Source organism: Corvus brachyrhynchos, unplaced genomic scaffold (genome assembly GCF_000691975.1).
Source record: "Corvus brachyrhynchos isolate BGI_N302 unplaced genomic scaffold, ASM69197v1 scaffold22, whole genome shotgun sequence".
Lineage (NCBI taxonomy): Eukaryota > Metazoa > Chordata > Aves > Passeriformes > Corvidae > Corvus > Corvus brachyrhynchos.
Genome location: NW_008238355.1, coordinates 6,420,233 through 6,440,242, shown reverse-complemented (window position 1 = coordinate 6,440,242; position 20,010 = coordinate 6,420,233). Strand labels below are relative to the sequence as shown.

The 20,010-nt window shown below is 37.6% G+C and overlaps 1 protein-coding gene across 1 annotated transcript in view; it reads right to left on the bottom strand.

Moving 5' to 3' along the window:
* Positions 1-1,920: 1,920 nt before the first annotated feature.
* Positions 1,921-20,010, bottom strand: part of RORB (RAR related orphan receptor B) — a 50,597-nt gene continuing 32,507 nt past the window's right edge. The window contains exons 6-10 of the mRNA XM_008634572.2: positions 19,332-19,464; positions 17,207-17,314; positions 15,980-16,090; positions 11,804-11,916; positions 1,921-11,322 (exon numbers count right to left, since the gene is read on the bottom strand). Of these exons, the coding sequence (XP_008632794.1) occupies positions 11,167-11,322; positions 11,804-11,916; positions 15,980-16,090; positions 17,207-17,314; positions 19,332-19,464 (621 nt within the window). The 3' untranslated portion in view covers positions 1,921-11,166. The remainder of the gene's footprint in view (positions 11,323-11,803; positions 11,917-15,979; positions 16,091-17,206; positions 17,315-19,331; positions 19,465-20,010) is intronic.

Sequence of the window (20,010 nt, the reverse complement as noted above, 5' to 3'; positions counted from 1 at the left end):
GTATCTGACTACAAAAATGTATTCAAAGCATTGCACTAATTCAAAGCAATATACTAACAAGCTCTAATTCCCAGTAAAAGCTAGCTGGAGTTAATGATCTGGTGCACCCAGAGCATGAGCTCTTACCAACAGGCATCCCTATGGGAAAGACAGGTTTAGCTTGTCAGTTGATTCCAGCAGTTACACTGGAGTCTTCCCGAAGTTCTTCGCATTCTTACCTCACTTTTATACTGTTTAAGTTCAGGTGGAGCTTGAGTGACTAGGATACACATCTTACTCAGTGGGGGGTAGTTGTATCCTGAGGGCAGATATCTCAGGATAGCACCAGAGATAACCCTGGCAGGGGAACATGTGTCAGTGATTTCCTCCACAGCTGCTCATTCAAGAGCAGGACATCTTCCTTTATCTCTCCTGGTTTTAAGCTGCTGTGAGGGTTATCAGCAGGACTGAGTTCCCCTCTCTGCAAGGGATTTGACAGAGCCTGGCCCTAGTGTCTCCACTCTGCTCCACCATCCATTGAGCCCCTCCCAGACTGTGTGTCTGGCAGGTCGGGTATGCCGACTGCATTCCACCTGGGAACAGCAACTGTATTTCCCAAGGTAATTTCTGTACTGTTAGCTTTATACTCTCAGTCATTTTCCCATAGATGTAAAGAACATTTAAACACAGCTGGCTTTAAGTGTAAGCATTGCACTAAACCTGTTGGGGTCAGTACACTAATAAACATGTGCCTAACAGTTTGCAAAATGAGGCCTTTTGATACTGTCTTTTTAAATTTACTTGTGATTTAAATTTAGCATCCTAAAAATGAAAAGTTAGTATCATTGAAAGGTACTGCTTAGAGCTTTGGCAGGTAGACATACAGACTTAAAAAATATTTGACATACGTATGATTTTAAATACAGTATCTTCTTTTAAGTAAGGTTAACTTTCTGTTACACTACTGTGCAGTTTGCTGTCAGACAATTGCTTCTATGTTGTTTTGCTTTTCTACTAACTGAGGCTTTCCCCAAAACGAACAGAGAAATTAATAAGTATAGCAATTGCCATATTCAAAAGTCACAGCTCTAACTTAAGTTGCAAACAGAGACACTGTTATTATCAGTTGATGTCACAACATGCTATATACCTAATTCTATTGGTCAAGAAAAAACCTGAAAGTAAGTACAGGCACCTGATTACAGAATCTCAGAATGGTTATGGCTGGAAGGAGATCTTGATCTAGTTAAAACTCCCCTGCTGTGGGTAGGGACACATGATGTTAAGGATTATTTTCTCTTCTGAAAATGCACACGCTGTACTGACAGATACAGGGAATTTAAAGGGACAGAAAAAAAAAAAAAAGCCCAAACCAAAACCCACAACAGAATTTATTTTCTTATAGGTTTTTTTTTTTAATTTTGCATTAAAGAAAGGAACTTCATCAACATTGATTGTCATTTACAGAAAACATTCAAAAATCATGTGTGCATTATTATGAAACGCTAACAGTGTTTAACTAATAATTTACAGGTCATAAAATAAGACAAAAATCTATTACATTCTAAAGTAATATAGAACCTCTTCATTTAACAAGGATGCTGGTCCTACAAGATTCATGATAAAAAAATCCTCAGTGGTCACTTTCTAAATGAATCAGGCTGTCTTTTTACTCACATACACATAAATTAGGTCAATTATATTAAACAAGGGAGAAAGATCAGAAGAGAATTACAGATGTAAAAATGCTGGATGAACTCCTGGCACAGTTGAAATCAGTGAAGGGTTTGCTGCTGGTTTCAATGGAGCCAGATTTTTACCCAGTGTGTCATGATTCATTTGCAGTTCTGCTTTTTGCATCTACAAGCCAGTTAAGATACATCACAGTTATTACACAGTTAAGCTTACAAAAAAAAAAATCACTGTTGACTCTATGAGGCATTTGATTTTAGAAAGGAATTTTTATTTCTCTTTTGAGAGTGATTAATTTTGAGTGTTACTCATTATTTTATTAGATTGTTTATTATCATACTTCTTGACAGGCAGTGCAACTCTTGTGTGTTACCAACAGTGGTAAACATGCTTACCAAATAAAAAACAACACACTCTTAAAATTCAAATTAAATTGATTTACAACAATATAACTACAGCCAAGCACCAAATATCTCAGGGCTTGGATCCTGGGTTTTAACATCTCATTTCACTCTAACAAAATGAACTGGAAATAGGATAAAAACATTAGATATTTGAAAGTGGGAAGTATATGAAAAATCATTTCTTCTCATAATCCTAAAAGCATTTTCAGGGATATTTCAAAAATATTAGAAAGCTTCATTTAAATCTAAATATCTATCTTAATTATGTTTTTTTTTTTTTTTTTATAAATTGGTAATCACAAAATACTAGCCATTAAAGTCACATTTGGATGCCAGAAAAGCATCTAAATATTCAGCTCATTATTTATGCTCCTGCCTGTATTACATTACAGCTGTTGACAAACTGGACATAGTTTCTTTTTCCCATTATGATCTCTAAAATGTGCATTTGGTGAAGATCAGTTATGGCTTCAGATTACAGCTAATGAGTGACCTGACCTCAAATTTGAAGAAGAAATTAAAGGCATACAAAAATATTTTGCTCATTGGAAAGAGAGAAATGTTTCTATTAATATAAGTCATGTCAGAAGAATTCATAAAAGCCATATGCTTTAAGGAAGCATTAATTGCTTGAATGACTTTTCTTCAAATCATATTAGTCAAATGCAGTCTGCAGGAATTATTATAGTACTCACTGTACAGACTTGTTGGGATCATGTTCCACTGACAATCCCACATTTTTTTTTCCCAGTTACGAACAGAAGCATACACTAAATATCAACGGCTGGTCAAAAGGCTTTATCTATTACAATCAGTTTCCATAAAAACTGAAGAGTACATTACCCTTACAGGAAGCAAGTACATAATTTGCTCTTTGATGTTTTTCCTCTTTAAAAAAAAACCATTACAAAGTCTTATGTTTAAACAGAGACATAGAAAAAATCAGTGTATTCACTGTCCCAAGTTATTTACAGCAAAAATTACAGAGACAGCATACATAGTATTGGACCTTCCACAAGCATATATTAAAAGTAATTACATATGAAAAAATATTTTATTTGTCTTCTACATTTCTACAATACATACTCAGGTTTCTTTCTTCTTGTTTTGTTTGTTTAGTTTTTAAGTAACTTCTTTAGTGTTAATCAAATGAGGCAGAGAATGCAGCTGTAAAATAAGGGATTTTGTTGCTATTATGTTTCCTATATTATTTATATCATCCATTCATTACAACTGAAGTAATTAGTTTAACATGGGAATTATCTCATAGCTATTTGTGTAAATCTCAAAATACCCAATGTATTTGATTTAGCTGAGTGTTGATAACAGCTTAGAGTTCAGTTGTGCTTTATTTGTTGCCACAAGTACAATCACAGAGCCGCTCCCCATAGTGTACTAGAGGTCACACAAGAGGCAAAGACTATCATGGCTAGTTCACTGGCTATGCTACTCAGTGGCTTTTTAAAAATAAGTGCACGAATAAATCCCCATATACTGCAAGAGAATGTGTGGTCCACACTCTGTAGGGTTAAATGATTATTAGCTTTTTTTACTAACAACAAAACACCTTTTTTGCCTGATTCTGACATTGAAGTGACACATTAAAAAAACCACAAATGTAGTGCATCTGAATCTGAATCCCCAAAGTCAACAGCCTAATGTAGTTACTTTGACTTATTAAGCTGCGTGTCTAATCAAGACAAGTACAAGTGCTTTTTTTTTTTTTTTTTTAAAAAAGCTGGTTTTATCTGAAACAGTCGTCAAGGTAAAGCCTGTTCTTTCCTTTTCTTGGTGGCTAACCATCTGCTCCTGCTTGTGTTTCAATGCAGTTGCATTCTTGTTGCCCAAATAAGGGGCCAATGTGTTCCTAATATTGAAAACTAGGAGCCATTTTTTTAAATTCTCTCCAGACAGAGTCTGATAATAAACATACTTTACTGCTGTCAATGTATAGTCATAAACAAGGACCTCAGCATTTTCTTGTAGCACAAAAAATTTTCTCAACAGCAGTATCTTCATTCATGAATTAGCAGCTATATCCAACAAATCAAAAAAATATGCAAAATCACTGTGATATCTACATTAATTGGATCTTTTATGCTGTTGTACAGAAGACCACGTGCAAAGCAAACAATTTCTGCAAGTACAGTTACAAAGAAACACTTATAATTTACTTATTGCTGCTATATCAAATGATGTTTTCTTTCACTTTCCCTATGTGCTGTGCTTGAATTGTGAGGATGATGAAATTATGCAAATGTAGTACATCATGTTACTGAACTCACTGTGAGCAGTATTATCCTCACTGCCTGCAGTAACACCCAGGAATACCTCTCCTTTCCCAGAGCATTTTGTTCATTGCCTTATCCTCTCAACAGAAATGCAATGCAAGAGTCATTTGGAGGACACGGACGCAGCCGCCACCTCATTGGACATTCAGCCTGCCCTTTTAAGAGAGTTACTGATCTATGAGCTACCACAGTAGAAGTTTTAGGCCTCTTCTTTTCACAATGACTTTTGTCTGCAGACTGTATACACAAGTGGCTTTTATAGCTGCAAACAACTTCTGGGATGGTAAATTACTGAGGTGTTGGGCTCACTGTCACACAGTCATGCAGGGACAACACATGCAGGGACAACACATGCAGGGACAATGCATGCAGGGACAACACAGCTAAGTGAGATCATGAAGGAAGAGAAGGAAGGAGGTTGCTTCCTACCATCTGCATGGAGCCTCCCTTGCAGGCCACAAGTACGGATAAAATTTGAGAAAGAATGAAGATGAATCATTTACCACTCCAAGCCTCATTCACTAGGAGCTAGGAGTAAAAGGAAAAGGAAGGAGAGGCAAGGTCCTCTGACCACAAAACGGAACTTTTTAATCACGCTAACAAGACCTTCAGTCACTTGGACATGGCTCCTAGCAACCTGTAAGATTAAAATAAAAATTGCAACAGAACGGTTGGCAAAGAATATGATTGTGAAAATCTTGATGCATAGGGAGACTGGCTTCTCCACCTCCTGAAGCTGTCCATCAGTCTTCTAGGTGGAGGGAATTCAGAGAATGGAATTAAAAAATACATATATTCACTGTGACAATAGAAGCAATGATCACATTCAGAGCTGAGGAGAACCTCTTGGTTGAAGACATGGAATTAACTTAATGACTGGCAGTATAACCCACCGCAATTTATCCTTCTGTGTGTGTTTTTGTAATGATAGAAAATATGTGGTGTAAAGCTAGGGATAAGCACACTTCAAAACTCTTGGAAATGGGAGTACTTTTCACTAGCACAGTATAAAATGGGGCAATGTTTTCTTGATGTGAGAAAGGGACTTATCATGCCATGGAGAAGTATTGCTACAGAGTTGTGGGCTAGCTATAATTCTGTGCATCCCTGAGAGAAAACGGTAGCTGTTAGCCACTTGCTCATGTCTATTTGCTCTTCACAGTCACTTCTCCATGCCATAGCTTGGTGCTCTTGTCACTGCTGACATACTATCGCTTATTCCATGTCTTAACCTTTCCTCTTACATGCCTGCAGCAAGTCTGAATATAAGCTCACATTAATGGTACATAAACTGAGTACTTCCAAACTTTGTCAGTTGTCTAAATTCAGTAATTTGTACAAAGCTCGCTTGCATTTCATTCCCAAAAGGACCTTAACATCATGAACTGATGGGTCAATTGGACTCCACTGACTGTGAAACAACAGGCAAAGTCAGATCAAGCTGAGGAAATGCTGACAGTGAATTCAGTTTATACCAATGTTACTTCTAATCATTGGCTTGAAAGCCTTGTCTGGGTCATGTTCACTTGGGCAGCTCAACCCATGCCCTTCAAAGCCTCTAACATTCTCTTCTGTATTATCACTGTTATATTTATAGAGTTATTTTTATTAATGAAACATCCCTGAGTGGCATAGAGTGCAACATTTGCATCAAGCAGTGATTGTCATTTACGAAGCGTGAAACTTAAAGAGTAAAGAAGAGGACGGGGCCTCCAACACACTGTTCCTAATGGATGTCAGAGATTTAGTTTCTAGAGAGGAGGCAGAAGGTGCTGGGACAGGCTGGTAGGTATAAATACACTACTATTTTATGGCCAGGGAAAAGCAAGCTGTTCTGTCTCAAGGTTCCATTTCATACATCCTTAGACATAATGAACTGGACAAAAAAAAAATCTTCCATGTTTCAGTTTGATCTTAGGTGCTATATTCCTGGGATGTCCAAAAGACAATGACTGAAAACAGGAACCACCTTCCAGGCTGGACTGTAGCTATTTTGGAAAGAGCACAATCAATGCAGAGTCAGGAGGGAGGAGGAGTGGGGAAGCCTGAATATCTTTAAAATGACCTTTGAAGCACAGCTTCAGAGGGGTAAAAAAGTCAACAGGGAAAGGAGCCATCAGCTGCACATCTGTAACTAAGCTGCCTGACTCATTTGTGAGACTCCTGTGATCTTACAGAAGCTTGAACAGCCTGGAGGTGGGACACAGAGAGGCTAGAATACAGGAGCAGCTTTGCATCCTCTTTGTGTAGAAGCTGTTACAGCGGAAGTCCTTGCAAACTGTCCCAAAGGGAACCACACCCGCGTGCAAGCTGCCGATGTGGAACTGAACAAAGAAAATCACACAATAAAGCTCATCTTCATGGGCAGCTCTGGTAGCTGCTCCACCTCAGCACCATAACCTGGCACAGGTATCGAAACAGCTTTGGTGCCCAAGGTGCAACAGGAAAACAAACTGACCCCTGTGAAACTGAGCTGAAAGGAACAACACAAAGCATGAAGACAAAGCACTTATGAGGATAACATCTGTCTTCTGCTCAACAAAGCTCAAGGGGGACCTCTTAACGCCAAGGGCCTCCAATCTTGTGATGTGTTGAGCACCTTCCATGTGGTGCTGAAATGCCTCAATTTTTAGTGACTCCGGTTAGAACTAAGTGTCTGACAACTTCCACAATCAATTCCTTAATGCTGCCTATTACAAGCCAATCAATAAACATATACTGCTTTTGGAAACAAGTCTGCTCAACTGAGGAGCCTTCTACTACTATGCTTCTTTTCTAGCAATTTCCTTTAGAAGGAAATATGAATCTTGGAATTAAGTCTTTATAAAAAGAGCAGGTAAGAGTGATATTTACAGCAAAATAAAGTCTTTGTGATAGTATAATGAACACTGTACATCTGCTTCCTCAATGCCAAGGGTAATTTAGCATAATATGGTTGAATTATCAGAGAGCAATGCTAGAAGTAGTAGATTCAATATGTGCTTTAAATATATGCTTTAAATATCCTTTTGTTATAGGTCCCAGGTTAATCAATCATTAAAAAAAAAGTGTCTCATTTGAAAAGCTTGTCACTAAAAAAGTCAACAAACATATTATTATTCAGTTATTACAGAAAGATGATGTGACAAATTCTAGTTTTAGAGACTAATTGAAAAGCTTCAGGTTCTACTGTGAACTACTGAAAGCCAAAACAAATTAAAATGAAGAACTAATACTGTGAATTACAAAATTATTTACTAAAATTCATGCTATTTTTTCCTTTAAAGTCTATGGATAACTTGAACATGTGAAATCCAATATCAAGAATTTGAAATTTTGAGTGTAAATGACTATGTGGGTGAAACCAATCACAAAAATTCAGCCTGTAGCATGTGATCATTATGTGTTGTTCTACACACAGTCAATGAAGGGCAAAAGAGGTATTATACCTGTGTGGCCAATTCCAAATGACAGAAAATTAAATAAAATATAATTGCAGTTACCACAGCACAGCTCCATAAATAAATAATGTTTGAAAATGAATTTTCATTTTCCAAATAAACAACAATGCTATTTGCTCAAATTTTGTATGAATTGTAACAAAAATTTGTTTGGCAATATTTGAAATTCTTGGTAGAGGTTATTGCCTATCAATGGCAATGAAGATCTTGTATGCCAGAGTATTAGAAGTTTTAGGACAAAAGGCAAGAATCAATTTTTATTTCTAAACTGGTTATTGCTACCTTTGTGGTCTCTGACAAGTCACTTAACCTTTTTTCTTTCATTTCCACATCTTTAAAATGTGATGGTAATCACTACTGATTGGAAAGGTCATGATATTGTAGTGATATAAGAACAGTGCTTTAAGGATTAAAAGCCCTGCAGATAATGATTAGTGTGTTTTTCACTGGTGATTTCCATTTAGCTATCTTGCCTGAGAAGTACTTCAAAAATCCCAAGGAGCGATTAGCTTATTTGAGAAGAAGCAACATTTTCAAGATGTAACACATAATTGTAAAGGACTATTTATAAACATGATGAACCTCTTTATTATGCAGCACTATGAACAGTAGTATTTATCACTTCATCTGTATTTCTATGGGCTGGCTGAATATATGCTTTTGATATACTGAAAATGGATTTACAAAATATTTCAAACAATATGTGTGTATTCTCGTGTTGGGAAAGACAACGAAAACATGAATCCCCTGCAATTAAAACTGAGCACTTCAAGAGTTCAGTTTGACTCATTTTTTCCCCGATAAATCTGCACAAACAGTATGTAGACATTAAGTTTTTTTGATATAGAAATATTGAAATTTGAGATATTTTTCTTGGATTTGCCATGCAAGAAGGGCTGCAAATAGGTAAATCACCTTATAAAGAAATGTCAGTCTTAGAGTGGTATAAAGAAGCATCAAGAGCAATGCTTTATTATGTTAATTGAAGACATTTTAATGTAATCACTTGAGAAATGTGCTCTGAATTTGGAGCAAAAAAAGGTACTTCAGTAATCGCTGTTCTATAGGATTAAGCAATTTTGAAGAGTATGTTACATTTGCAACAAAATTCTCGGCACAACTAAATTTGATGGGCAGATTTTTTTCTTTTTTCTAAGTTGTAATGTACCTACACAGAAACATTTATTAGCTGGGAGTTTGTAACTACTCTTGTACCTGGTTCTGGCATTGCTAAAACAGAACAAATAAATAGTGATATTCTCTAGACTCAATTCTACCACAAAATATGTATGCAAACTTGCAAACTGACTGATGGAAGTCAAGGGAGAGCTCCAAAAAGTACTTGAAATAGCCCATGAATTATTTGCTCATGCAGAAAAGAGAAGCTTGAGACCAGAGCTGCACAAGGCATTAAGTTATCCACAAGAGACCCAGTTTCTTCACCCACCGTAGGGCCCACCTGTGTCCTTATGGGCTCCCTATGGCACTGCCTCTCCATGAGCCCGGCAAACAGGCAGGTCCTTTGGCCTCCCTGCCAGCATGCCTCCCCTTGCCTTGCCTCAGACTGCACTGGCTTCTGCATGGTTTGAAATAAAGAAACGGATCTGCTTGTGATCCTGCCTTCACTTCCCTTCTTCTCTACTGCCTGCTTCTTATTTCCACTCTATGCCCTCTGCTGGCATCCCAGGAGGAGACTTCTCTGGAAAAGTTCACAATGGGTAAAAGTGATGGTAAAGAGAGATGTAGTGGAAACAGAATCCCTCTTTCATAGCTAAAACGTCTGTGTTTTGTAACACTAGCAGAATGCAGATACATTATTAATGACTGCTGATTAAACCTAATCTATAAGATTAAGTCCATGGCAGCCTTCCACTCCCCTCTGTGTTTGCCTTTGGTTTTGCAAACAAATGCACATAGAGTCAATTCAGAGACAGACAAAAAGAAAAGAAAGCTCCAATCCTTTGCTCCACTCCTGAAATGCATCTAAAATAAATCCTATATATGCATATATATATACAGTTATATACATACAGATAAACATACATATATGCATGTGTTTAAAACATACACAGATGTATGTACGTAATGGAAACCAGCAGTCCCATCTAGATGATGACTGTCAGAAACAGTGACAATTATACTGTCCTTCGTAGCCATGGACTTCACTCACTTTTGACTTTCCTCCTCCTTCACTCCTTTCCTTCCTCTTCAGAGATACATTTTAGGCTTGCTATGGTTTTCACTGAGTTTGCTGCCTATCTTTCTAATGAGTTCAGCAAAAAACAAACCAAGACTTGAAGCTACTTTTCAAGGCAGTGTCTATGTAAAACAAAATCATGTGTGGAATCCGAAAAATGTACATATGGGATTGTCTGCATTTTTACTCCATGTTTCAGATATTTTACTGAGATCAGGTCCTACTATATTCACTTTTATATATGTTCTATCCCTGTAACAGTGAGAAAAAAAAAACCCAAACCCAATTCTATTCCTCTTTTCACTAAAACCATCCAGACAAGGCTTTTGCACCACTGATACATTCCTGATTTTTGATTTACACACAGCACACATGCACTACATTACACGCATCTCAGAAGTGATCCTGTCATTACACACTGACAGCTGACAATTTAACTCTGTCAAAGCAAATCTTGACTGCTTTGCAAATCAAGCAAATCTTAAAGTAATTCTACTACATTACTTGGAGAGTAAGAAATATATGACAGCTGGGTTGAGCATCCGTTAAATGTAGGCATGTGATTTTAAGTTACAGCATGTATGCATATAATACATACATACATATATACATACATACATACATGTATGTATATGTATGTATATATATATGAGTGTGTGTCTTCCATATATGCACCATAATTTCCGAGACAGCTACAAATTTCCACATGCATTAAACTATCTAAAAACATAGAACTAGGCAGTCTAATAAGTGGAATTTTCTTAAATTATATTTTAACAATAAACAGCAAGAGTAATACTGCAAAGTACTGCTCTATTATCATGTATATCTACAATAAAATTCTAGGAACAGTTGTCTCCCAAAACATACCCCAATAAAAGTAAATTAAAAAAAAAGGTAACACCCAGTGTCCTATATTTGTATGTTCATTGTCAGTTCAAAAATGAGAAAAAAAAAAAGTAAACAAAAGAGAAAAAAGACATCCCCACTCAGAGTTGCATATTTACATTCTTCAAACTGTAGCGGTGAAAAATAATTCTATTAAGTGCAGGACATTCCTAGTGTTGCAGTAGTGACATTTTTAATAATTTCTTCATGAAAACATTTCTTTTTGTCTTACTAGTGATGCATTCCATGACTACGTGAAAATTCTATTATCCCCTTCACTTGCAGCCAGTGGTTGAGTCTGGATTGAAAAGCTCCTTGTATAATGGAGGAAACAGTGTGTTCACTATGTCTGGATGAGACTGCTTAAATACCTGCAGTTTCTCTCCGTGCAAGTTGCAAAGTGCAGTAATTGTTGGTATCTTGGCTATTAACTGTAAGACATTGAAACAAAAAAAAAAAAAGGAAATAGGTGGAAGCAAATTTTTGTATAAATTACACTTTCCAACTATGTTAGTATCTTGCTGAATAACTGAAAATTATAGTCTAAGCTTCATCAAAACCCATCCAAAGGACCAGACATTGTTCTTACCATAAGAGCCTAAAAAGACAGCTGCCCCCGAAGTTTTAGCCAAGGGCCAAAAATGCATTTAACAAAAAACAGCCTTAATGAGTACTTTTTTAAGGCAGTTTCATTCTTTACAGGGTATAAATCAAAATTATTGGGTATACTGAACGAAAAATGGAGTAAAAGGAAACAGGGACAAGAGTCAAACAAGCTTATCTTCTACACATGGCAAGCACATAGTGTGTTACTTTTAGCTTACATTAATATGGCAATACATAGGGAAACTCCTGCAGGAAGAGAACAGTCATGCTTGAGGGAGTGCTTGGCATTTAGTTTTAAGAACTTACTTTTGTCAACGTCTCCTCGTCGAGGTGGTTCTTCTGGATAACATGTTGAAGTGCAAAGTAAATCTTCTCCTGAAGCTTCTGGACCTTCCTTGGCTCTATTAACCAGGCTCGATCTGAGAAAAAGGAAAACAAAAGGTAGAGAATGCACAGATGTGGGGCGTGCTCATGGTGCACACAGGGTACTGTGCTGGCAAGTATTCACAGGAATCATACTTCTCATGAGGAAAGACTGCATGGTAATTAAAGACATGGTTCAGAGGCAAAGTGTCTTAAACCATTAAAGGATCACCTGAGCACTTCATTAACACATACAAAACATACAGGAACACAGTGTTGGCCCTGCATCTCTGTTTAAAACAGCATGTTAGGCATAAAGATGGAAATAGAAGTGAAACATGGCTCAACCATTTTATTATTCTCTGTTGGTACAATCAGTGTTCTTCTAATTTCAAACTGGCTACGTGATAAACATGTCATGTTATCTCAGTGTGTTAATACATAAATAAACTTACTGAGCAAAATAGTTCTTTGCAAATAAGAATATAATTAAACATCAAAATATAATATATCTCATTATTTATTAGGCTAACATTTTGAGACAAAATGTATTCTAAATAAAAAGAAATGGCTTTCTTCAAAATAATTTCTTTAATAATTCAAAATAATTGCAAAGTGTAAATTTATCATTATTTAAAAATGTTCTCTTTTTAAACAACACAAAATGTAAGATTATCTGGAAGAATAACAGCAACAGACACAGCTGTTTTAAAGCCTATATGGCTTCTACTGGACTCAAACCCCAGGGGCAGGAGGGTGTCCTTAAGATCTATATTCTCACAAGTCATAGCTCTGGAGACACACACACAGAGAGGTAGCAGAGCCCAAGACAATCCAAACCCACGTGTGCTTGCAGCACCATTGAACCTTCTGTTTTCCCAAGCTGCAAACTGTTTTTTCCCTCCTTCAATTTTCTCCTTCAATTTCCTCCTCAGACCAATTCTTGGGTATAGATTTGAGCTTTCATATGGGAAATAAGGAAATTTATTTTATCACAGGCATGAATTTTCATGTACAAATTGAGAAGTTCGGGAAAATACCCTTTCGCTTTTTTTTCACCCATCACTAAAATAAGCATAGAAATTATTTAAGTTAACCGCTTCAGTGAGCACATGCTACACAGGCTGGAACTGAACAACATTTCATCACAGGAGTAGCAGAATTCTGGCATTTGTCTCACTGTCTCTGGGGAGGGGTGTATGAAAAAAGAGTCAAGTACTGTGGAAAGAGACACAAACAAACCTCAACTACTTAACAGATGATCAGGAAAAGAAAATATATTTTGCAAATATTAGAGAATCGTGTTCCCAGAAGGTAAGCCAAAGGATCCTGTGCCATCAGTGGCCGTAGAAACTGAATTAGCTGAGAACACATGCACTTTCCACACAACAAGCACACAGTAATGTTTAGACTTCACAGGTTAGGTGCCAAACTTTATGTTATTGTAAAACCTGGTCTTTCAATAGTGTTAAATTAATGCCTATTGGGGTAGACTTGGGCTAGAAGGATTTCATCATAGAGACCAGTCCCTAAAGGTTTACCTTTCTGTCACAAGAATAAGCTTAAAAATAGACTGAGGCAGTTGAAGGACAGGTTTATCACTCACCTGTCATGAAGCATGCTGTATATTACACAAGAGTTCTTAAATTCATGACAAGAGCTAGGTAAAACTTTTGTAATGGATGCTGAGTTTGTCTGCCAAAGTGTGGTTTCTACCACCTGAACACTGTCTGTAAATTTGGCTAGGATTTCACAGGTAAGTCTAGCTATATACACAGAAGTGCAGGGAAAAGTCAATAGATCAGTTACTACCTATAAAGGATATAAGAAGCAGTGATTCAATACTGTACTTTTCCTCTTGGGTTTTGAACTTGTATATCTTCAAAGAGTACAGTCCACTAGGCTAGAGAATAGTGTAGGAAAGAAGATGAGAGACAGCCCAGAAACAGACAAGATCTGCTTCTGCAAAAAGGAAGATGGAAAGAAGAACCATGGTAAGTCAGACTTTCAGGAGACAGACTGGCACATGTGGGAAGCCATGTTCCTGTCTTGCCACATGGCTCTTTTGCATGTTTGCAGGCAGAGATGGCTCTGCAACCTTTACAGGATTTGTACAACGTTTCAGCTTTTGAAAGCAGAAATCAAGTTAGAGAATCACCTTCAAGCAGTGGGGTTATGTCCACCATTAAATGGAAAATCTGGATTTGTCCTCTGAATTAGATGGAAAATGGAGGTGACACCGGCCGTTGCAACCTTTGCAAAACTACTGATGGATGGTACTCATGGATATTCTTAGGTGCCTCTACTCCCAGTGGACTGCTCTGGTTTGTGTAAGCTGCCTAAACAGAGCAAGGCTGCATGAATCACCTTTCAGGTGGTGACTTCTGCAGAAAAGAAACTGGAATATGAGTACTTCCTAGTGGATCTCTGTAAGCTTGTATTAATCGATGAAAGGACTGGTGCAGGCACTTCTGTGAAGCAGTGCTTTATTTTTAAATTTTTACATTCGTTGCCATGCTGAAACTCTTTATTGTGAAGGAACCAGAACATCAAGTGTGGAAGAAAATATTTCTTTCTCTATTGTTTACTGTTATTGTTTTTGTAAGAAAATAAATGGCACATTTCAATATCAGTTCATTCTGAACTATTTTCTCTGTCTCAACGTAGCAGCTCAGCTGAAATAGGAGTTATTTACACAATCCAAACGTAGAGGTTTTTTATGGAAGAAAGATTGCTTTCACTCATGCACATGCTGCTGCAGCCCATCATTTCTTTCTTGTTGTGTCTTATGACTAGTTACACATGCTCACAGACTACAGAAATAAGCAGCTTGTGTGCACCAAAACCTTTTGTTCCTTTTAAAAAAATTTTTTTAATGGAACAGGAGACACTGCATGTATCCTCTTGCTTGCAAACTAAAGGGACATATGCAGAACTGCAGAAATTAATCAGTGTTTTGATTCCATCTAATTTTTTCCAGGAGCTAGCACCCTCTGCCACCCTCCCATCTTTGGTCTTTTCAGATTGAGGGAGGAATGATGCGCAGAGACCCATTGGGACATTCCAAATCCCCTGTCCCAGAGAAAGTCAGGACATCTGGGGGGTAGTGCAGAGGCAGCTCTCACCCCTGTACACAGTTGAGACACCTCTGAGGTGGAAACTGATGATGTTTGGAGGGTTGTAGTTGCAGTATTTGGCCTAACACCATGAAGAGTCACTGGCTCAACTATTTCACCTCCGAGCAGATGATGTTAAGAACTGCTCAAAGTCAAAATAAAAGTAGTAGAGTCCTTTCCATAGGTGTTATTAATGATGAGAATGAATATTGACACCATCTGTGACAGTCTAATTCTGACTAACATAATCTCTACCACAGATGTGCAAAAGTGTAAAGTGACCTAGAAGCCTTCAGCAGAAAAAGATGGAAAAATAATTCATAGTGGATTTTTTTGTACGGCTTTTCAAGAGGTTACCCTTAGATGAAACTGTGTGTCTACATTCTCTGAGGCATATTTAAAAATCCCACACTAAACTGTGAGTTTGTATACTAGCTCCACCTTCTCAGTCAACCTAATCATGGAAGTCTCCTCTGGGGTCAGCCAGGCATCACTCACTTAAATGCATGCTTGCCTGTGCAGAGTTATGATATATGAATACATGAAAAAGAGCATGTTGCACTTCCAATCACTACCTCTCACCTGGAACTAAGTTCAGACAGGACTGCATACTAGTTTTTACTGCTTATGTTCTCATTCCCAAGAAAAAGCGCATCATAGTTATGGACTATATAACCTACTCAGGGTGGTGAATTTTGTGCTCCCTGAAAAACCTAGGAGGAACATGCACCTGTTGAGTAACATGCTTCTCTTCATGTGGTCTGGAGAAAGGCCAGCCTGCACTCCTTGTCCACACAAACCCGATCCATGTCTGTTACACTTTGAATCTACTTCCAGTATATGTAATTCCTGATGGTATACTTGGGTAATTCAGGTATTCTTCCACTGCTTAATACATGCTTAACGTTATTTGATACAGCTTAAACAGCTATTTAAGTATGTAGAACTAGAGGTGGATAAAGAGGAAGAAAAAATCAGTGTGGTGTTTGGAATGAAAAATTACCTGGTGAAATCAGAACAGCAGATGAAAACAAGGCAATCTCCTCCTCAGTCAGCTGTAAGGAACATAAATTCTTTGCAAAGTCAAATGCTTCATTTACCAGATCATCAGAACCTGCAGACCGAAGGGGACAAAACCAATGCTAGAAATCAGCTCTTAAACCTGCAGGGATTGTTTTGGTGTCAGAAAAAGTTGTGACTGAATTTCTGTACTGCCAAAGCAAGTGCTTTTCATAAACTATTAAAATTCCACCTAACCTGAAAATGGCACTAAAATGTACATTAAAGTCAAAAATCATCAAGAGTTAGGGTCAAATACAAGAAGTGCACCGACATCTTAGACGAGCGTACTCTTTTCTCAATGAGGAAAGAATTGCTATCTCTAAACAGATATTAAATCTAAGGAGGAGGAAGAACCAGCCCTAAAAACCCTTTATATGTAATTTTACCAATTAACAGAATAAATATTTAATAAAATTTGAAAAAACATCATAAAGATAAATATAAATCAACCAATATGCATTCATAAATGGTTTAAACTTGTCAAGAAGTATTATATTTATGATGCACACTAGCAAAAATATGTATCTATATGATAAATATATACATTTGAAGGAAATATCTCTCTTTGACTTTGGTCCTGAATCAATTTCTGATAATATCAGTCTGATGGATGTGCAAAACACAAACATTTCACTACTAACACTTCAGATTGCACTCAACAACATGTTGAGAAACAAAGTAATTTTTTCAATAAATGATTCTAAATGCACTTACTTAAAAGTTTTAGGCAAAACCATATTTTAAGCAAGTCCTTATCTATATTTCATACCAGTTCATTATTTTAGTCTCCTCATTGCTGGGGCTAAAATTGCCTTCTTCAGGACAACATTAGTGGGAGGGATTTGATACATCAAGTATAACTGAACAGTAAAGATAAACAGCTTAGCTCCTGCCATAAACTCATGGTTTATCAAAACCATGGCAAGATGGCAAGAAATCTATTTGAAAAAAACCTCTTGCTGGTTTTTTTATTACAGAAAAACACCGATCACTGCTAGCACCTAATGGAGTCACCATTTTTTTATTTTTCTGTTCCAGCCTAGACATTTGGAGACTTGGGGATTCTGCATTTACTGGAGATTTCCATTGTGAATCACAATTCACTCAATGACAAATCTATTGCTATGTGGCTCGATGCAATTCATTGAAAAAAAGAAGTGCAACATACCCAAAGCTTTAAACATTTGCATCCCTCCATACTTTCCTTCAAACAGAACAGTATTGTTAAGTGGGTTGAAGGCACGGCACATTCTCACCAAAACCACTTCCCAGCAGCCTTTGAGACAAAAAAAAGAGCAAAGGTACCAGATATTACTGCCTAACATCAGAGTACAGGAAATCTCAAGAAGATATTTAGGAAGCCATCAGTCATTAAAAACATCAGAAGGGACAGACACTCTTTGAAGACATCTAGATTACACATCTATGAATGAGAGAAAAAAAGTCTTTCTCTCTGCTTTGAGTATAGAAAGGATCATTTCTGGTCCAGTCTAACCACCTTTTCTTTAGATTGACTTTTTCACCCTTTGCAGAAAATTGGCACCCTGGACTGACTCTGAATTTAGATCCTGGGCCAATAATTCTAGTTTGAAATACTTTATCCTGAAAAATACTCATTTATTGAAACTCCTTTTTAATAATTAAACTTTTTTTTTATTAAATAACAACAAACAGCTTTGTTTAAGACATATGAAAATCCCAGCTTATTTCAGCTGGAGAGGGAGACATCACAAAGCATTTTTAGAGAGAAAATAAAAATTAAAGTGCTGTCAACAGCACCCCTAAAATAGGTTTTACTTCTTGTTTTTCTCTTTTTTATTGGTTGTTGAATAGAGAAAGGAATGCTTCTTTTTTACTCCTTATCTTTGCATATTATTTCCTAACTGCAAAAATAAGCAGTTGGAAAAACGGAAGGAAAAATTTTAAGATCCCTTAACTAAATCCAGATCTCCTGTAAGATAAACTCTGAATCTGAGGATTCTTCTGCAGACATGCTTTTGAGAGAAAAGTCCTAATTTTCTAACTCCTGGTCAGCATTGACAGCAAGAGAAAATAAAACCTGACATATTTTTACATGCTACAGCTTAACAGTGTTTTCCAACAGCAGAGTGAAATAAATATTTTCCTGATGGTGCAGTTGTGTTGTTAGCTTTGCCAGTCACACAAAGTTTCCTAGGGATGCACTGGCATTTACCAGTTTTTGTGCTATAACCCCCTTTTCCCAGGAAACTGTCGGTGTGTTCCCCTGCCTCTCTGTATCACTTCCCTTTGCACCTGTGCCCATCATCAGAGCCCAGTCGCAGACTGAGACACAGTCATGGTGCTTGTAACACCAAGGTTGTGGCTTTGGTTCCCCTATGGGCCATTCACTGAAAAGCTGGACTCGATGATCCTTGTGGATCCCTTCCAACTCAGAATATTCTGTGATTTCTGTGTATGGAGTGCTGGATCACACAGGCTTTCAGCCTTAGTGAAGAGATCTCTCCTCAAATAGAAGCAGTTCTTAAGTTTGAACAAGCTGCCTCACACAGCATCCTACCTTTTACACATGGAGGGAGCAAGAAACTGATATGACAGGGTAAATGTAGTTAATTACCAGTTGTGGTTCTTGTGGTACACTCAGTCATACTATTTTGTCCTCCTGGCCTTGGCAGTGTTACTGCATAGTCATGATAAATCTTGTAATGATTCTTTTGGAGGACAGAAATTACTGAGTCTCTTGATAAGAAGCGAAAGCCTTTTTCCCCTGCCTTTATGCACACACATGCAAACCTGGCATGCACGGACAGCATGGCTGGAGCACATTGCTGTAATCCACTCTCATTTATTCTGAAACCAACTGGCCACCAGCAGGAACTTTCCCTCCTGTGCATTGGCTGTAGAGTATTTCTGCAGTCTCATTAAAAAGATTAAAGATGACCACAGAGACAGGCCCCACTGAGCCTACGTTTGTTTCATTAACGACAAGTGAGGATTTTACAGGGTGGCAGATGACTGATTTTACCAGCTCAATTTGCAGGCTCCTTCCACCACATGTCAGGTTGGAGACTGCAGTTTCTGCAATGGCTATGTGTGTGTGTGTACTTAATAACCACAACTGACTGTAGAGGGAAGGGGATCAGAAGGCAGTAACATGATTAATGTGGAAAAATACAGAAAGGTTAATGTACCTAACGAAACAGACTGAAATTAGGGCTCCTTCAAAATTAAAATGATTTGCAGGAAAAGACAGGAGAGCACATTTCTAGGGTGCTGGGTGCTAAACCAGTCTCAAGCCTCTGGTATTTACCCACCTGACTTAAGAAGAAGAATTTGGTCATTCTGGCAGAGCTCCATGAAGCCTGTTATGCGCTTTGCAAACTCCACCACATACTGGATAGCATGGGTGATCTGAATGGCACACTGCTGCCACAGAGCTTCTCTCGTCTTCCGGGAAAACACACATGGAAAAGCAAAGCGGTCAGCAAGCAGGTACATGAGTGTTTTAAGTTCTTCAGGTGGCCTTGCATAGAGGAGGACTCCCCACACTCCATCCCCACACCCAGGCAGAGCTAGCAGCATCTCTTCTTCTCTAGGTACCCAACATTCTCATTAAAAGTCTGTTTTCACAAGCCATTGCCCCAGTCATTTGAGCCCTGGCATTGCCTCTGCAAAGGAGCAGAATGCACTGCCCAGTGTTAAAATGTGGTTCTAATGTTAGCTTTTGTGCAGGATGGATTAATAGTGGCACAAGGAATGTACACATTCCATAGCATTCTTAGGCAAGAAGTGGCACGATGCTATTACTTTATTCAATAGAATACTTTTCCTAGTTTGAAATTTAAAATATTATGTAATTAAAGTATCTGAACACAGATTACATAAAAATTTTGACTTCTTGATAATCATTTTCCTTGCACACACATGTGTGTAAATGTAAATGGATGTTCTTCATTTCATGGCTCTGCAAGCTGTGGTGTGTTTTTGTTTCTG